A 16,684-nucleotide genomic window follows, 5' to 3' on the forward strand; every position below is an offset into this window, starting at 1 on the left:
TGGAGGCCTTTTAGACTCTGCGAGCATGCGCCAATTGCCATTCCATTTATGCGTGCACTCGTAACTGGGTTCGACAATTGCGCGCTACCTCGCTCCTTTGCGAGTCTCGCCGCGTGTTGGCACTGACAGCCGACAATACGCTGCGATGACGAACGCCTGCCACTACAACCACGAGCTGGCTCCTCGCGTAATTCGCGGCGGCCTTGTCATGTTGTCATAACTTTAACACCCTGCGCGGCTTGCTACGCTGCCGTGTCAGGCCACCGGGCTCTCCCCTGTCACCACCGTGGATACGCGGACAACTCGGTGGCTTAAGTAAGCCCGGTTCGCCGTGATCCACGACGCTGACTGGTCGAGCCGTGTTGACATGAAGGGGTGATGCTTAATAAGTCCAGAGCCCAATCTCATCGTGATGATGCGCCCACTCTCTGCTGTCAACAAAATGTCTTCTCGAGGATGCCCCTTTCCGTGCCATGCGTCAATAACATCCGCATGTCGTTCGAAGGAATTCAGGCAGGGCATGGCTTGATCATGACGGGTGCTGGACTTGATGACTTGTCCAAAGTGAGGCGTTGGTCCCATCATAGCTCCGCCCAACGTGCTATTCAAGAAAAGGGTCATTCTCACAAGGGTCAGACCCAAGAGCATACGATGCTCCATGTCGGAGAGAGGTTCATGTGACACGCCAGAGACTGGCAGTTGAAAGATCGGGCTGGAACACACCGCTGTCGCTCCCTGCTGGGCGCAATTGAGGCTATCCCAGCTTCGAACGTGGATGTGGTGGATATCTCCCTGGAGCCTTCAGCGGCTGCGGCGCCGTCGCCTCAACCTCATCGGCTGGCTTAGCTAAGACAGCCTCACCCAGCTGCACCTTGCTGCATTGGCAACAGACGAGGTTGTTGACCAAGAGGTTATTCTCAAGTGTTGGTATCATCAAGCCGTACAGGTCAGGGGTTCCTGTGTACAAGAATCCAGGTTGGTGCGATCCATGCACAATGGTAAACAAGATGCAAAAACAAAATACCTTCCCAGGTTGAGATTCCATCAGGTTGATATATGCGCATTCCAGCAGATCAGGCTCGCCCGCAGCCAGCTGCGAGTGTCCTCCGGGTCCGCGCGCACGTTCTCGCCCCTCGGCCATGCCGCCTGTCCCGTTAGTCAAGCCCCTGTCTCTTCACCCAAATCCTTAACACGCACCCGGCCGGCCATCGAGACCAGTCCGAAAACAACCTAGCGCCTAAAACCCCACCAAACACAGTCCTCCCACTTGCCAAATTTGCGAACACTTTTCGCCCTTCAAAAGCGACCCCTCTTCTCTTCTCCAGACCCAGACAACGAATTTCCGTTTCGCAGTCTCGTTCATTTTTCACACCCCTCGACCTTCTCAGACAAACCGCCAAGATGATTATCTACAAGGTACGACACCAAGCCCCTTCAGACGACATACCGATGGTCTTGCAGAGGTACACGAGCTAGATGGATTCTGTACCCCGCCATTTTAGGCGGCGGAGGAAAAAAGCGACAGAAAATGTTTTTCTTGATAGGGGGATCGGAAAGCTAACCAGAACCCCGCATTGAATAGGACATCCTCACCGGAGACGAGATCATCTCGGACTCCTACGACCTCAAGGAGATCGCTGGCACTGTCTACGAGGCTGACTGCGCCATGATCACTGAGGGCACTGTCAACGTCGGTTCGTAATACCCTACCATATACCCCCTGGGCGCTTACCCCGCGCCTACTTCCGGTTCCAGCGAGAAGAAGCAACAGCGACAGGATGCTAACGGAGCAACGCTCAGACACCGGTGCCAACGCTTCCGCCGAGGAGGCTGACGAGGGTGTTGAGGACGCCGAGGTCAAGGTCAACAACATCGTCCACTCTTTCCGTCTTCAGTCCACCCAGTTCGACAAGAAGAGCTACTTGACCTACCTCAAGGGTGCGTAAACTACAGGCGAATCATGGCCAGCATATCGAAATTGAAGTTCCGCTAACACTGTTGCTCAAGGCTACATGAAGGCTGTCAAGACCGCCCTCCAGGAGAAGGGTGCCGATGAGGCCAAGGTCAAGGAGTTCGAGACCGGCGCCTCCAAGTTCGTCAAGGAGACCCTCCTGCCTAACTTCAAGGACTTCGAGTTCTACACTGGCGAGTCCATGAACCCCGACGGAATGTAAGAAGCAACCCCAATTCATATCTCTCCATATTTGGATACTGACTTTGATCAGGGTCGTCCTCCTGAACTACCGTGAGGATGGTGTCACCCCCTACATCATCGTCTGGAAGCACGGTCTTGAGGAGATGAAGGTTTAAGAATCTCGACGGAAAAGTTCTGTTTTCGAGATTTTCTTCGGTGCTGGGCTCCATTTTACGTCTGGACACCTTGCTATAGCGTCCATCTGCTTTGGCATATATCCCTTCAGATCCTTAGCAAGCAAAAAAGTGAAAAAAGAACACTCGGTGTTGACCGTAATATTTTGAATGATTCCTCGGATGCTGAAGTGAACTGCAGATACTGCTTTTGTTCTTATTCAATGCCGGCACCGATTATATCTACAGAGTGCCGTTCCCCGCAGGGTGGCCTGACTGACCGTAACAAAGAACGCCACAAATGCATGCCTTATGTAATGACAACGACCCCGCCTCTATCCACGCGCACTACTCTAGAACGTCGGCTTGGTTGCCAAGGGAATCGGAGGGGGCTCATCATCGCCGGGCGGCGTCGGCTGAGGTGCCCCGCCGATCTGAGGCTTCTTCTTCGGCGGCGGAGGCGGAGGCGGCTTCTTCTTCCCTAGAGCGTTCACGAGTCCGGGCGGCGGGGACAATGGCGTAGACGCGGTACTCGAATTACCCGCCTGCTGCTGCTGCTGCCCGCTGGCCTGCCCGGCATACTTTCCAACCTTGTCGGCAATGCCGTACTTCTGATTCAGATTGTTTGCACTCTTGACGCCGGCAGCGACCTGCTCCCCATGTCGTTGACGGAAGTTGTTGAACGTGGACGCCGCAGAGCGGGCATCTGCCATTGACACTGATTTCGGGTCCTTGTGGAAGTTGGATGCCGTACGGAGAGCTGCCTGCTTTTGTTCCATTGTAGTCCCTTCCGTTGGCGGCGGGCTGGCTGATTGCCCTGAGCTCTTGCCTAGCTTCGCAAAGCGGTTTTGCAGCTCGTTCATCTGGCCGGTGCTAGGTGGCGAGAAAGCCCCTGATCGCGGGGGCGGTGCAGGACTGCTGTTGTTGGAGCGGGACGGGGGATCGGGGGGAGCCGGCCTTCCAATGCCTAGGGCAGGTACCGATACCCCAGCGGATCCAAGCCGGTTAAGTGCATTTTGGTTGAGGTATCCTCCGCCGCTGGATGTCGGAGGAGGTGCAGGTGATGCTGGCGCGGTAGCTACCGAGGTTGAGGATGGTGTTCGGGGTGGAAGTCTCGGGGGCAGGCTCGGCGGCGGCCGTGTTGCCGTCTGGCCGGGGGTCCTTCCGTCGGCGCCATCTTTCCGTCCCGGCGGCGGGGGCAGGTGAGAAGTCGACAAGCCCGTCGTGTTGACCCGGAATGGCTGTGGCGGAGGCGCCTCCTCTTCCTCTTGTTGCTGGGCGTAGCGATTGTCCTCGTAAGGCGGAGGCGGTACACCAGGCGACGTTGCAGTCGATCGTGGAGGCGGCGGCGGGATAGGTTGGCGTGGATCTCTCCTCGGCGGCGGTGCAAAAGAAGAGGGATCTTGTAGAGACGATAGTGGTCTGGCGACGTGGTCTGCTCGGTCCTTCTCCTTGTTCCTGCCCAAAAGTCCATTCTGCCTCTCTTCGTCAGCTTATCGATTGCGTGCTTTCTACCATGATTGACCGAACGCACCACTTGGCCCTTGAGCGTAGTTCCCTCTTTCTCAGGATGCCACCCATTTTTCATGAAATTGCCGAGTCCTGAAGACATTGTGCCGCACGCAGTTTCTCGAACGTCGAAAAAAAGATTCGATGAAAAGGGGAACACCCAAGAGAAAACGATGTTCGACTCGGGTTTCGGGCGGTGTGAAAAGAAGAGACAGGCGTGTCCGGTTGTGCAATTAATGTAAAAGCGTCTCCGGTGGAGGTTCAATCATGGATGTCTCCAGTGGTGGCTCTTCGTCAGCGCTGCATCCTGGTTCGCTGCGTGACGTCGGCTGGTGTGGCAGTGACACTGGACGGGAGTGGGCGCCCCCGCCCCGGTCACTATTGGGCCGCTAAGAGAACGGGCAGTCGGGCGCTGGCAGGGCCGCCAGCGGGCAGATAAATCATGCTGGGCGCCTTGCGATTCAGGCGCGAAAAAAGAGCCCCTCTGCTGAAGGAAGCAGCGCCCTGGGCCTGGACTAAATATTGACTTTCGTCGCGTCGATCGCGTCTTCGAACTGCATGTCATCGTTGCTGTTTTCCTGACTGCGACCAACCCCGCCGATTGACTGCAGCCCAACAGCCCGCGATGGCGCAACGAAATATTATCGACGTCGAACTGTTGACTGAACACCTTGGATACGCGCCAATTGTACGTTGGTTTCTCATTCCTAGCCAGTGCATCTTGGGGTGATTGTGAGGCTAACTGCGGCGTAGTCGCTCCTCGACAGCATCATCAACAACGTCAACGCAGTCGCCGACAAGACCCTCGACCGTGTCGAGCAGGGCCTCTCCAAAGCGCCGCCCAAGGCTCTCGGATTTGAAAAGGCACTCAAGCAGCAGAAAAAGAAGGCAGCTTCAATCGAAAAGCAGGCCAATGTCGAGGAGACGGCAAAACTAGAGATCGTTGACGGGGTGCACAAGCTCGAGACGTTACTATGCGCAGCCATCGACAAGAACTTTGACAAATACGAGTTGTACGTGATGCAGAACATCCTGGGCATTCAACCAAGCCACCGAAACTGGATGCGCCTGGCCCACTACGACGGTCTCGACTTTACGGCAGGAGCACACGAGGACGCACCGACGAGGGAGAGCGTCGACGCGCTGAGGCGGAAGTTGCAGGCCAGCCAACGGCTGAATGTCATGCTTCACGCGGAACAGGCCAAGAACGCGGCGCTACTGGTGAAGTTGAAGGAGGTTGTCGGCGGTAAGCCCGCCGGCGCCAGGAGTTCGCTGGGAGCTGCGGAGGTCAAGGTTGAGGGTGCGGACGACAAGGCGCCGTTCCAGTTCTTGCACAACAAGGGTGACTTGACAGGGGCCGACGCCAAGACGCCGATCACGACCACTACAGCGTTCAACTTGTCACAGCTGCAGGCGCTGCGGGCTCTGTCAACTTCGCTGAGGAATATCATGCCTGACCTGAAGGACCCAGCCAGCACCGAAGAAGGAGCAGAGAAGAACAAGAGCTGGAGGCGGGAAAGAATGGAGTACGTCGAAGGCGAAACGAGGAAGCATCTTGAGAGCGTCAGGGGCCTCGAACTGGGCAAGGACGGAGAAGTTCGAGACGGAGAGTGGCAAGGCGAAGGAAGAAAGTTTGCCAAGGGCGAAGTTGAGGGACTTGAAAGCGTGGTCGCAGCCCTTGGGGGAGGCTCAGGTGAGCCTGCTGCACAAGACGATCCGGACGCCATGGACGAGTCATGATTCACTCAGCTTGTTTGAATTGCGATGGGATTGTTATTCCAACCACACCACGACAGAAATACGGCGCCTATCATTCGCTATCTTTCTTTGCTAAGCGGGCTGTGGCAGCACCGGCAACGCCTCCAAGAGATGAAACTCTACATACAGAGCACACACGCTGAGCGCTGTAGCAGCCGGGAGGTGCCATATCCGTTTCACAGCCGGGCACCATCATTAGTGGTGTTGAAGGCTTGTCAATCACAGGTCTGTGGGCCGACACCGCGACGGTCCCCAGCTCGTTTCCTGCTGCTGGGATCTACACGAAAGGAATTGGCAAAGCATCATTTCGAGTAAGCTGGGCAGCTGCCAGTCTCAGAGATTCGTCGAATCGCCAATAGCTTGACCGAGCTCGTACCCGCCCACAGCTTCTAGAACTTGGATGCAACTCTAGACACAGGCCACATCGAGTCCAAACGCTCAGTCAGAAGTTGGGCGTCCGGGTGCGTCAAGGAATGGAATAGGACGGTAGAGTCATACATCGCAGGTGGGCGGGAGGGACCAAGAAACATTACGACGTCACGAATCGAACGGTCATGTCAAGTGTGAGAAGGGAGGAAGTAGAATCAACAAGTACATACCAGATGAGCTCGAGAAGGGCAATTGAACCATGTTTCAAACTCCTAATCTTACAAAAAGCTACTGCACCTGAGATTCGTGATTTCATATAAACGAACCAGAGCGTCGTAACTCTAGTCCCTGTCATACTACATCGGGCTTGATTGAAAGGGTTGAGAGCAGCTGCAGAATAAGGGGGGTCTTTGGTCTTCGAATGAAGAGAATCGCGGCCGCCCAGCCACCTCCCGAGGTCACTACAGCCAACCTAGAATTGTTTTCCACAGCTCTGCTGCAATGTTCAGGTCGAGTGTGTGAAGGATTAGCCAAGTGACCACATGATCGACTCGACCGCTTTGGTTGAGGTCGCCATGAGCTTTGACGATGTTCTGTGACGACGGCGGCCAGAGATAGATAGCAAGCGAGCATGTTCTCTTCTCGCAACATCTCCTTGATGATCCATAGCATTGTGCATGAGTTTTGCTATTCGGGGGCGGATAGTATGACGCAATAGTAGTACTAAAAACAATGAGGACGACCAGGGTGATAACAAGAAGGACAATAATGAAGGAAAAGGTCATTACGCTGATTTCATGATGGCAATATAACGATACCACATCTTTCTTGCCCAGTGTTCAGCCATGATGTTGCTCAGCACTGTCGCTGGTCCTAGACAGGGTTGGCGGAGTGACCTAGCACGCATTAGAGATATTAAACGGAAGCCCTCGGGTTAATGTTGATTCTACTCGTTGTATTTGATCTACAGCTAGCGCGAGCCTGCTGCTATGTACTTCATTCTCGTGACTAAACGCCTATCTGCTGGTTGATGATTGATTGTTATGCTCCCGTGACCCAAACCCATTCCCATTAACACCAGTGAATGTAATACAAAACCACTGAAAAGGACAAGAAAAAAAATCACATCTCCTCACTGATACCCTCAGAAACCTGGTCCCACTCCTTGCACCATCCGAACCAGTATCTTCTGCGACACTCGGGCTCTGAAGGTGCCTTGGTAGGTGCCGTGGTCGGAGTTGCGGTCGGCGCGGAAGGGGCGGAGGTGATGAGATGCGAAGTGGTTGTTATAGGTAGAGAGGCTGTCGTCGAGACCGCGTCCTTGCATCCCCAGAAACGTCCTGGTGTCATGCAAGTGGTCGTGGCAGACTCACTTGTCGTCGTTGTTGACGTAGTAGTTGTCGTAGTGGACGTAGTCGTCGTCTTGTCCTTGCATCCAAACCATCCGGGTGTCTTGCAAGTTGACGTTGTCGACGTAGAGGTGGTGGTTGTGGGACCGCCCGTAGTCGTCGTCTCGTCCAAACATCCCCACCAGCCAGGAGTCTGGCATGTGGCGGTGCGGGTGCGAGTCGTCGATCTTGTCGACGTCGAAGACTTGGATGTGGTCGTGGTCTCGGTGCCGTTACTCTCGTACATCTTCCAGTTGACGCAGTCACGGCATTCGGGTGTCGCGTGGCATACGGGGACATTATCATACTTCTCGATCACGTCGTGGATAACCGATCGAATCTTGTGCGTTCCAATACCAACGCGCCATCCCTTGTCGGCCACTACGTCGTAGACACACTCAACTCCAGTATGGCAGGCAGACTCCATGGCGTATCCGGCGAATGAACATGTCGCAGTTGCGCCGTTGCAGGTGCCGATGTAAATGGGGTCTGCTGTGTGGCCAAAGTGGAAGGCGCCGGTATTCTGACGAGCTTGATGGACCATCTGCTCGGCTCCCGGAGGTACTGGCAAGCCCAGTCTGCCGGCAGCGAGCGCCTCTGGTACGGCTTCAAAGGTAACGACAGGCACACCGTAGGTTAACCCCAGTAAAGAGCTAACCGCGCCACCCAGGGAGTGGCCGGACAGCCAAATATTTGCATCGGGGAAGATCTCGGTGACGTTGGAGTATAGTTCCTTAGCGGCCGTATAGTAACGGTGCTCATCCTTGAGTGCTTGAACGACGCAGGTGTTGTTGCATGAATAAGTAGACGTGGCGCAGTCGCAAACTTGATGCCAGGTCCACTGTCCTTGCTGAGCACAGCAGCAGCTGAAGAACAGGTTGTCGTTGACTTTGTCATTGGTGGTGGTGCCATCGCCGTCGAACACCGCGGGGGACGTGCCCTTCAGTCCGATGACAACAGTCGAGTTCGTCGCATCGGCCCAGATGTGACCGCGCAAACCGTCGGTCTCCCAACCAAAGTCCGCACTCCTGTTGTACGGGCCACCAACTTCTTCCCAGTCCGCTTGTCCCTCTTCCTCGACGTATGCGTTCGCTGCCATCATCGCCATACTCAGCACGGTCGCCTTGTCGGTGATATTGGGTCCGGGGACTTCGTCGGTGGTCCAGGACGACGGCGACATGATGTTCACATAGCCGCGCTGTCGGGCTTCGGTGACCATGGGGTCTACGACAGACGGGCGGCGATCGACCAAGCGTTCTATCTTAAGAGGCGAGCTCCGAGCCTTCAGAGGCAGGACCCTCTCCCTCTCGAAGCCATCCTCGGCGGTCAGCCACACCTGGCTTTCGGCGTCGTTTGCGTGGCTTCGGACATCCCTCCGTCGGTGTAAGTCAGGATGACGATATGTGCCGTGATGGAAGACGTGTCGTAGTGTAAATAGGTGCTCGTCTGAAAGGGGTTGTTGTGTGGTTGGCGGCAGCAACGGTCCAGGAGGCAGTACTGCCTGTTCTTGTTGGGGAGCTTCCCCTGCGGATGTCAAGGTTGGCGATACCGCGAGGAACGATAAGAGCAGCTGGGCCGTGACTCTGCCAGCAGAGGTGCATGCGCCGCGGTTCCCTAGTTTTAGTCGCATATTTGGTGGTTGTTGTAGAATGGAGGATGGTTGACCAGAGAGCCAGGCGAAGACGGGCGACAGTCTGGTGTTGCAGATATGAATCCCGAGGTTGGGGAAGGGCGGACTGGATCAATGATGCCGACGTTGAGATGCAGAGGACTCGCGTGCCCGTTATGACAGCATCAGGTGGGCAACTGGCGGGTGTTTACGTCGCCTCCGAGTCGCGGAGGGTGCTCAGACCAGGCCTGATAACCCACTGCTGTATCCGGCAGGTCTCCGCCTCCAGATCTCTGTTAAGATCTTAGCGTAGAGGGCCGCTTTGACGATAACAGATCCCCTGAATCAGTACTCAAGACACCATGCCTCCTGATAAGGCGCAATCAGGGAAACCCACACCAGCATGTGACCATGGTCACTTCAGACAGTGCATGTCTTCTGTATTTCCAGCCAGTCGGAGGCCTGACACTCGTTCGTGTCCGCCACTTTGGGGCATCAAGGTCATCTTCAGCGGACGCTCGGTAACTGGACGATCCCGTCGCGCTCCCCAGGCACCCAGGGCGGTGCAGCTGCCATGGATACCTAATTTTTGACAGCCCGAGGCAAATCAAGCGTATTCATGCTGGAGATTGTCTACGGGGCTTAACACGGGATTCTGCAGGCAGTGTTGTGGACGGTGACCTGACCGCCCAGGTCTCCGGAGCACCTTATTGGGATACCTGAACTGCCTAAGGTACATTGACGATTTGAAAGCAGCTTTGGCTGCCTTCATCCTCTGTTTGCTGCGTTAGGCGAGAGTCGAGGATAGCATGGTGCCCAAGGTTGGATAACAGATCGAGATGGCAACATGTCTGGCCCAGGTCAGAAGGTGAAAGTACCGACCTAACCAAAACGGACGAGACGGTGAAGCATCATTCGCCCTGTAGTAGAGCGGCTCCTGGACACGAGGTGAAGTAGCCTGAGAGCCACTACGCCCTGCCCTGCCTAAATCAAGCCCCCTGTCATGCCTATCCGTAGCTCCCCAGTACATGCATGCACTGAAGGTCGGATCCGTCTGCAGATGACACCTTCCACCTTTTCTAGTGTTCCAATGAGACAAGAGCGGGGACGAAAGCTCCCTCAGTAGCTGCCCGTTGCTTGCGTTACGTCGCCTTGTTCATGTTGCTCTGAAGCTTCCATTCCATCTGCAAAGACATCGACTTCCACCTTGTTGCTTTTGCTTCTTCTGTGCGGGCACCGAGCAGGCCGTGCTGCCATCGCAAAGAAGCCCATATATCATTCTGTTAGAGATGCGAATAGAAACATAACTGCCATCTTTGGCCATCCTGCGATCCATTATCCCTGCCAACCCGCTCCATTTATGGCATAAATCCGCCTCACACGCGACTCAACCGTCCCGCGTGCTGCCGCCAGGGATCTCTTTCCTCTGATATCGGGTTTCAAGACCGGCTCAATACTTAATGCCGCCCTGACGACAACAGGTATGCACTTCCTGAGCCCGCGACATTGGCCCGTCTTTTCGCACTCTTGCAATCTGCACGGCTGACAACGATGGCTTCTAGCACCGTCGAAACCCTCATGGCGTCCACCGGCCCATCCAAGTCTCCCGCTGCTCGGCCGAGCACCATACGAGCCCCATCATTCACTCGCCAGAGCGAGGACAGCGATCCTCTGAGAGTACCGAAACGAGCCCAAACATTTCAGAATGGCTCTGCAACCGACCCGTTGGCCACGCCGGCCGTCCCCAGCAAGTCGAAACAGGCAGACGAACCAGAGGCCCCAGATGCCTTTGAAACACGACCCTCAACAGATAACGACGATGGCTTCGATGGCAGAGGATCTGTGGATCTGGGCGAGTTGCCAATCGAGCTTGTGAGCTTGACTGACAGGTAGCGCACCTGATGCCTTTCAACCTAGAGTACGAGGATCTGACAGAGCACAGCTTCGTCGAGTCGCTGACCACGAAACACCACCCGACGCCACTGAACATCGACAATGTTTCCCAGCTTTTCCAGGATTTCTATCAAGTCGCATCTACACACATCAACACCCATATTTCTTCGCTGGTCTCCCGGCATAACCGGGAGGCGTCTCCCGCCCCGTCCGCGTCATCCAAGGTCTCCACAGCCAGTAGGCTTCGAGCCAAGGCAGCGTCTCTCGGCAACAAGGACAAGCCCAAAGTCCTGCCCAAGGCCGAGCCAGAACAGCAAATGATCACTGCGGAGGAGCTGGCCAACAAGAAGAAGGCTCGAAAGGCGATCGAGGCTAAGCGGGGAGTCATCGAGGAGGCCGTCGAGCGAAGGCTATGTGAGGGTATCTATCACAAGATTTATCGCCACAAGAGCACCCAAGATGAGGCGCAAGATGCCAAACTGCGGTCCAAGACTGCAGCCTTGGCCCTTGTTGGTATTGGACCCTTAGACCTTGGAATCGATCTTGGAGACGACAAGGCGCAGACACCTGAGGCGGCTGTCGAGAAAACCGAAGAAATCAAGAAGTGGCTGGAGCAGGCCAGGAGAGACCTCATCATGATGAATGAGAAGAGGTATCCGCTTGGCAAGCTTCACCATTTGAAGGCAGCTCATAAGAGCATTGTCGAGACTTTGGCGCACTTCCATCCGTCTGCTTCCGCGGATGAGATCATGCCGATGCTCATCTTCGCACTCATCACGCTTCCTCCTGAACACTTGAACGTCATAAGCCACTTGCACTTTATTCAGTACTTTAGATGGGACACCAAGCTGACGGGTGAGGCCGCGTACTGCTTGACCAATCTGGAGGCGGCCATTGCCTTTCTGGAGACGGTCGATCTATCCACGCTAAGGGCGGATGAGCTACCCCAAGGTCCTGGAAAAGGTCCGAGCCAGCCGGGGACGCCCCGCGCTGACACGTTCCCTCCGGCCTTCCCGCCCGGCTTGACGGTAACAGCGGACACAACGGTGGAGACCGCTACTGGGAATGCTACCCCAACGAAGCCGCCCGCTTCGCCCTCGGCCTCGGCCGGGCTGCGTGCTGCAGTCCAGGCTCGGAATAGAAGACTGAGCGAACTCGTCAATACGCCTGCCCAAGCCATTGGCGCTGCCAGTGATGCTGTTCTCAACACTGCTGACCAGCATATCAAGACCATTTCAACGAGCTTGGGCGATAGCTACAAGTTTCTCGTTGGCAAATTGCGGGAGTCTCAAGGGTCACCCACGGAATCGGGTCAGGGGCTTGTCGTGCCAAAAACTCTTGATGATGCCAGGAAACTGGTCAGCACCCCGCCTCCCGAGGAGGAGGGCTCGGTGAGCGGTGCCAGTTCCATTCACGGAACAGAGGATGCCGACTCCACCCGTCGAACACCCTTACGAGAGGACAAAATGTTGAACCTCATCGGCGGACGGAAACCTAGCAGAGACCACAGTGCCGACAGTTCTCGCAGCGTGAGCAGTTCCAAGAAGGCTACGCTGCTGAAAGAGAATGACGAGAAGGGTTTGCCCACGTCGTCGCCAGCATCGGGCTCAAACCCACTCGACTCTGTGCGCAACTTTGGCAATTCGCTCTCCAGGTTCTCTGGCATGGGTATGATTCGTGGCCTTAGTCGGACTGCGTCTACGCCCGTCGTGGCCAAGGAGATGTCACCGCCAAAAGACGGTCCGGCCAAGGCAGCCGAAGGTGTCGACCTGGCAACGGTACGTTTCCCATGGGCAGCAGCTAGGATTCGAGACTAATTTTGATGCAGGCCTTCCCAGATATCGCGGCCGCTTTGCCGCCTAAGCAAGCGCCGCCCCCCAAGCCAGTGCCACAGATCAAACCACCCAACAAGCGATTCATGGAGCTCCAGAATGCGGGCGATCTCAAGCTTAACGAAGTACTGGAGCTGTTGCGTGACTACAGGAGACTGGCAAACTCGTTGAAGGATATGGGTGCATTCGAGAACCAGAAGTGAGATTATATGTGGCGGCGGCCTTGACAGGCAACTTGCGTTCATTACGAGTAGGACAGGGGCAGCATACCGGAGACATTGGCGTTTTGATATTTGATATGGGACCTGTCGGCAGTCCAGGCTACAGGTACAGCAAGGCTACACCACTGGCACATTATACAAGGAGGGTCGTGTGGTATTATTACTAGACATAGGGTTTTTACAAAGTAGCTTGAAATAAAAGAAAGACCGTCATACCCCACATCCTCCGTGGCTGATCAAGATGGGAAAGTGCTGATGCTATCGCATGAGCAAACATCCTGTGCGAGCACTGGTTTCCGGGAAGTCTCCGGGCGCCGGTGGGAACAAAGCAAGAGTGCCTCTCCGTACATTAAACATGAACATCGTCCCTGTCAATGGCACGGCCATCATTTCATGATGATTTTCCGAGGCACCAGCAAAGAAGAAGAGAAAGAGAAAGAAAAATGAAGGGTTTCTACTCTGATTTTTGGTTTTTATATGTACCTGACAGAACGACAAGAAGAAAACAAAAGGAGTGAGAGAATATCCATTTCGCTCCCTGCGACGACAAGAGACTCGCTCGCGCCCTAAACACCCAACCAATGCTGTGGAAACGATGCTTGAACGCCCGCCTCCCTCTTCCCCAACCTCTCTCCACCTGTTGCTTCCCCCGGTTCACCCGTTTTCAGAGGCCCGGGAGCTGGGGATGTGTTTGGAGGGCCCTCGCCCAGGGAGGGATACTAATGTTTTGTGTGTGTGCGTGTGTGATGGTGGTGGTTGCTGTATATATACCTTTTCGGTTTTTGTTTGTGTGAAGTGTGTGGTTTTGGACATAGGAAAGACCCCCGATGAGAAGAATTTGCCTCCCTGCTTCCCAGACCGTTCCATTATTGTCCGTTGTGTGGCTGTTTTGATGCTTTTTGGCTTATTTGATTTCATGTTTTTTCCTCCCCGAGTGGTCTAGTGGTTACCGTTCAACTTGGGGTCCTTGGGCGGCACTGTGCTCGCGCGGTTAGTGCGCTCCTGGAGCACGCCGATGGGCACATTGCCAGCCTCCTTCTCGTCGTTGATCATCTTCTCCATGAAGGCGATGTAGTCGTACTGCGGCATGCCGCGGTCCTCGGAGGTGTCTGGCCCGTTGTGCGGCGGGATGATCTCAATGAGCTTGTCAATGACCTCGTCGGGTACCAGGGAGTGGCGGAGATCCATCTCAGTAACGTAGGGCTTGCCATCGGCGACCTCACGGAAGGACTGGAAGACCTGCTCGGCGGTGTTTTGGTCCTCGGTCACGTCAACCATGAAGCGGATGAACTGCTCGAAAGTGACGTGGTCGCGGCCCTTCGAGGTATCCATGAAGTAGTCGTGCATCTCATCCTCGGAGAAGACGAGGCCAAGGGAGGCAAGCGCGGCGCTGAATTCGAGTTCTTGGAGTGAGTTGGTGTCGTCCCGGTCAAAGTGGCGGAAGACAGACTCAAACTCCTCAAGCTGAATGGGCGTCAGGTTGGTCATGTTGCGAGCGACCATCTGGTTGTCGAGGAAGGAAAGCTTCTTCTGCACCGAAGACTTGACTAGACTGTGCTCATAGACCAACTCATCGTAGGTGTAAGTGGTGAAGTCATTCTCCTCAATGTTGGCCTCCTGGCACTTGGCGTCCACTGCAGCAATAGTGTCGAGATACTTGTCGAGAGGGGGGAGGTTGTCGCTGAGCTTGCGGACGTGGTGCAGTTGATCCTCAACATCACCGTCCAGACCTGAGATTGCCAGTTGCATGGTATTCAGAGCCATGGCAAAATCGTTGGCCTTGTCGGCGAAAGATTTGCGGAGGGCGTTCTTGATGCTGCCGTGAAGTTAGTACGAGAATCGTTACACTCTGGAAAGATGCAACACTCACTCTCTGATGGTTTCGTTGATCAGCTGTGCCCGCCTCATCTCCGTTTGCGCCAGAGTTGACCATTCCTTCTCCATCGTCTCCAGCGACAACTCTGGTGGGGGGTCATACGGCCGCAGCCTGTACGTGCCCAACTTCGTCTTGATGTTGCCCAACAGGGTGGCGAGCTCGCTCTTCTCGGCAACCCAGTCTCTCTTCTTACCCCTCTTGAACGCCGCGAACTCGTTGGCTTGAGCTTTGGCATCGGCATACGTTCCTTGGAATGTAGCCTGCTGCCACTTCTCAACCTGCTCCCTGATCTGCCTCAGAAGCTCTCTCATGCGCCTCTCGTACGCGCTTTGCATCTCCCAAGCGCCAGCCATATTGTTGACAAACTTCTCCACGCGACGTCCCGCATTCTCGACCTTCTCCATCTGAGAGAAGGCGTGGAACCAGTAGGCGATGTAGGTCATGAGTGACCTCTCATCGGGCTTGGCAACGTCACACACATCCTCAACATCCAGCAGCTTAGGAATACCAATCTCCTTGTGCGCGATATCGAAAGCCATCTGCATGTTTCCCCGACGGTCCGACTTGTCGAGGGCGTCGTAGTCGATCAGGTCTGGTCTGTGAATATCGAGCAGGGCGCAAAAGGCGAGACCGTCGTTCCAGCTGCCGCTGAAGTCGCGGACCTCCACCTCGTCGTAGCAAGCTGTCTTTCTTTGACACCACAGGAGCAAGCCCTCCTTGGCTGTCATACCCTCCTCATTGATGTCACTGATTGTGAACCGCAGAATGAGTGTCCAGATCAGACCAAGGATGATTTTCTGGTTGCCATCGACGACATCCTCGGCACCGATGTTGGTCATCTGAATGCCCCTGGACTTGATGAAATCCAAACCGGTGTTGACATTTTCGAATCGTTGAACGCGAAGCTTCGGCTTCGCCGCGTAGCGTCCCAGTGTGTCGTTGGACAGGCTTTCTAGCAAGTGGATGAGGATAACCTGCGCAAGCAATTTGTGTTAGCCAAGAGAACCCCGCAATTCTGGGAATAGGGGCTTGAAACTTACACCATCGCTGAGATCACGCACGAGATCCTTGACTTCGAGTGAACGAGCCTCCAACTTGGTGTTGAGCCTGGTAAGAAAATACACATATCAGTAACTGATCGTCACCACCACGGACAGAACCAGGGTCTTTTTCTCGGGGTGGGGTCCGGCTCGTACCATTTGGTAAAGGTCTTTTGCTGGACCGTGATCCATTTCTGCTGTTCAGCAAACGCCATTCTCGTCAAGCCCTGGTCATGCGGCGGCTCAATGGCAGCGAGGGCATCGGCGGGGGAGGATCCGGTGGCAGAGCGGAATCGGTTCTTCTTGGCGACGCTCTCCTTGCGAGTTAAAGCGAGGCTGCTGCTTCCAGATCTCTGCAGGCGCTGCGCATGCAACTCCTTTTTGTCTCGTCGGCTTCGCGGGCTCGGTGTGGTGCTGGCGGAGCTGTTTGTACGGAAACGCGAGTCGGGGGAGGACTTTTCTGGAGTCGAGTGCTCGGTGTTGGTCGGTGTGGTCGGGGTCGTGGAGGCGGGTGAAGATGTAGAGGTGTGGCTGCCGGTGGTGGATTTGGTGCCGGCCGAGTGGTCGTGTAAACAAAACTCGGGGAATTCCTCGTTGCACTGGACGTTGCCGGGCAGACTCGAGCCTGACAGTGGGCGCTGCCCCTGAGGGCCTCCCCCGGTGGACGTCATTTCGGGCGATTCTAGTGGCTCGCTAAGTCGACTGGCAGCGCTCGTCCGCTGCAGGCGCCGGGATTTCGATAGTGATGTGGCTTATCGATAACGGCCCAACTGCCGGTCTGCTAGGATGAGGGGGGGAAACGTTTCTTCTGGACGTCTTCTAAGGGTGCCTCTTTTAGCAGGTGAATGGAATGTTGTGGGTGAATATGTCTGTGTCACTTAC

At 55.3% G+C, this 16,684-nt stretch overlaps 6 protein-coding genes across 6 annotated transcripts; 3 read left to right on the top strand and 3 right to left on the bottom strand.

Annotated features, from left to right (window-relative positions):
• Positions 1–1,401: 1,401 nt before the first annotated feature.
• Positions 1,402–2,310, top strand: CGGC5_v007467 (Translationally-controlled tumor protein-like protein; the record flags this gene model as incomplete). Its single annotated transcript, XM_032034135.1, has 5 exons — positions 1,402–1,416; positions 1,583–1,694; positions 1,801–1,938; positions 2,008–2,170; positions 2,226–2,310. 5 exons carry the CDS (start codon positions 1,402–1,404, stop codon positions 2,308–2,310), a joined length of 513 nt encoding a protein of 170 aa, XP_031886574.1.
• Positions 2,311–2,660: 350 nt separating this feature from the next.
• CGGC5_v007468 (uncharacterized protein) lies at positions 2,661–3,919 on the bottom strand (the record flags this gene model as incomplete). Its single annotated transcript, XM_032034137.1, has 2 exons — positions 2,661–3,782; positions 3,842–3,919. 2 exons carry the CDS (start codon positions 3,917–3,919, stop codon positions 2,661–2,663), a joined length of 1,200 nt encoding a protein of 399 aa, XP_031886686.1.
• A 522-nt stretch (positions 3,920–4,441) lies between these two features.
• On the top strand, positions 4,442–5,556 carry MTW1 (Kinetochore-associated protein MTW1; the record flags this gene model as incomplete). The annotated part of the gene is made up of 2 exons (XM_032034138.1): positions 4,442–4,504; positions 4,570–5,556. The coding sequence occupies 2 exons, from the start codon at positions 4,442–4,444 to the stop codon at positions 5,554–5,556; spliced, it is 1,050 nt and encodes a 349-aa protein (XP_031886685.1).
• A 1,509-nt stretch (positions 5,557–7,065) lies between these two features.
• Positions 7,066–8,550, bottom strand: ATG15 (putative lipase ATG15; the record flags this gene model as incomplete). Its single annotated transcript, XM_032034139.1, has 1 exon — positions 7,066–8,550. The coding sequence occupies one exon, from the start codon at positions 8,548–8,550 to the stop codon at positions 7,066–7,068; it is 1,485 nt and encodes a 494-aa protein (XP_031886684.1).
• Positions 8,551–10,491: 1,941 nt separating this feature from the next.
• vps902 (Vacuolar protein sorting-associated protein 9b) lies at positions 10,492–12,868 on the top strand (the record flags this gene model as incomplete). The annotated part of the gene is made up of 3 exons (XM_032034140.1): positions 10,492–10,829; positions 10,883–12,611; positions 12,662–12,868. 3 exons carry the CDS (start codon positions 10,492–10,494, stop codon positions 12,866–12,868), a joined length of 2,274 nt encoding a protein of 757 aa, XP_031886683.1.
• A 957-nt stretch (positions 12,869–13,825) lies between these two features.
• Positions 13,826–16,473, bottom strand: ain1 (Alpha-actinin-like protein 1; the record flags this gene model as incomplete). Its single annotated transcript, XM_032034141.1, has 4 exons — positions 13,826–14,702; positions 14,757–15,736; positions 15,803–15,869; positions 15,959–16,473. The coding sequence occupies 4 exons, from the start codon at positions 16,471–16,473 to the stop codon at positions 13,826–13,828; spliced, it is 2,439 nt and encodes an 812-aa protein (XP_031886690.1).
• Positions 16,474–16,684: the final 211 nt, after the last annotated feature.

Source organism: Colletotrichum fructicola (assembly GCF_000319635.2).
Source record: "Colletotrichum fructicola Nara gc5 chromosome Unknown KSG_Nara_v1_contig04, whole genome shotgun sequence".
Classification (NCBI taxonomy): Eukaryota; Fungi; Ascomycota; class Sordariomycetes; order Glomerellales; family Glomerellaceae; genus Colletotrichum; species Colletotrichum fructicola.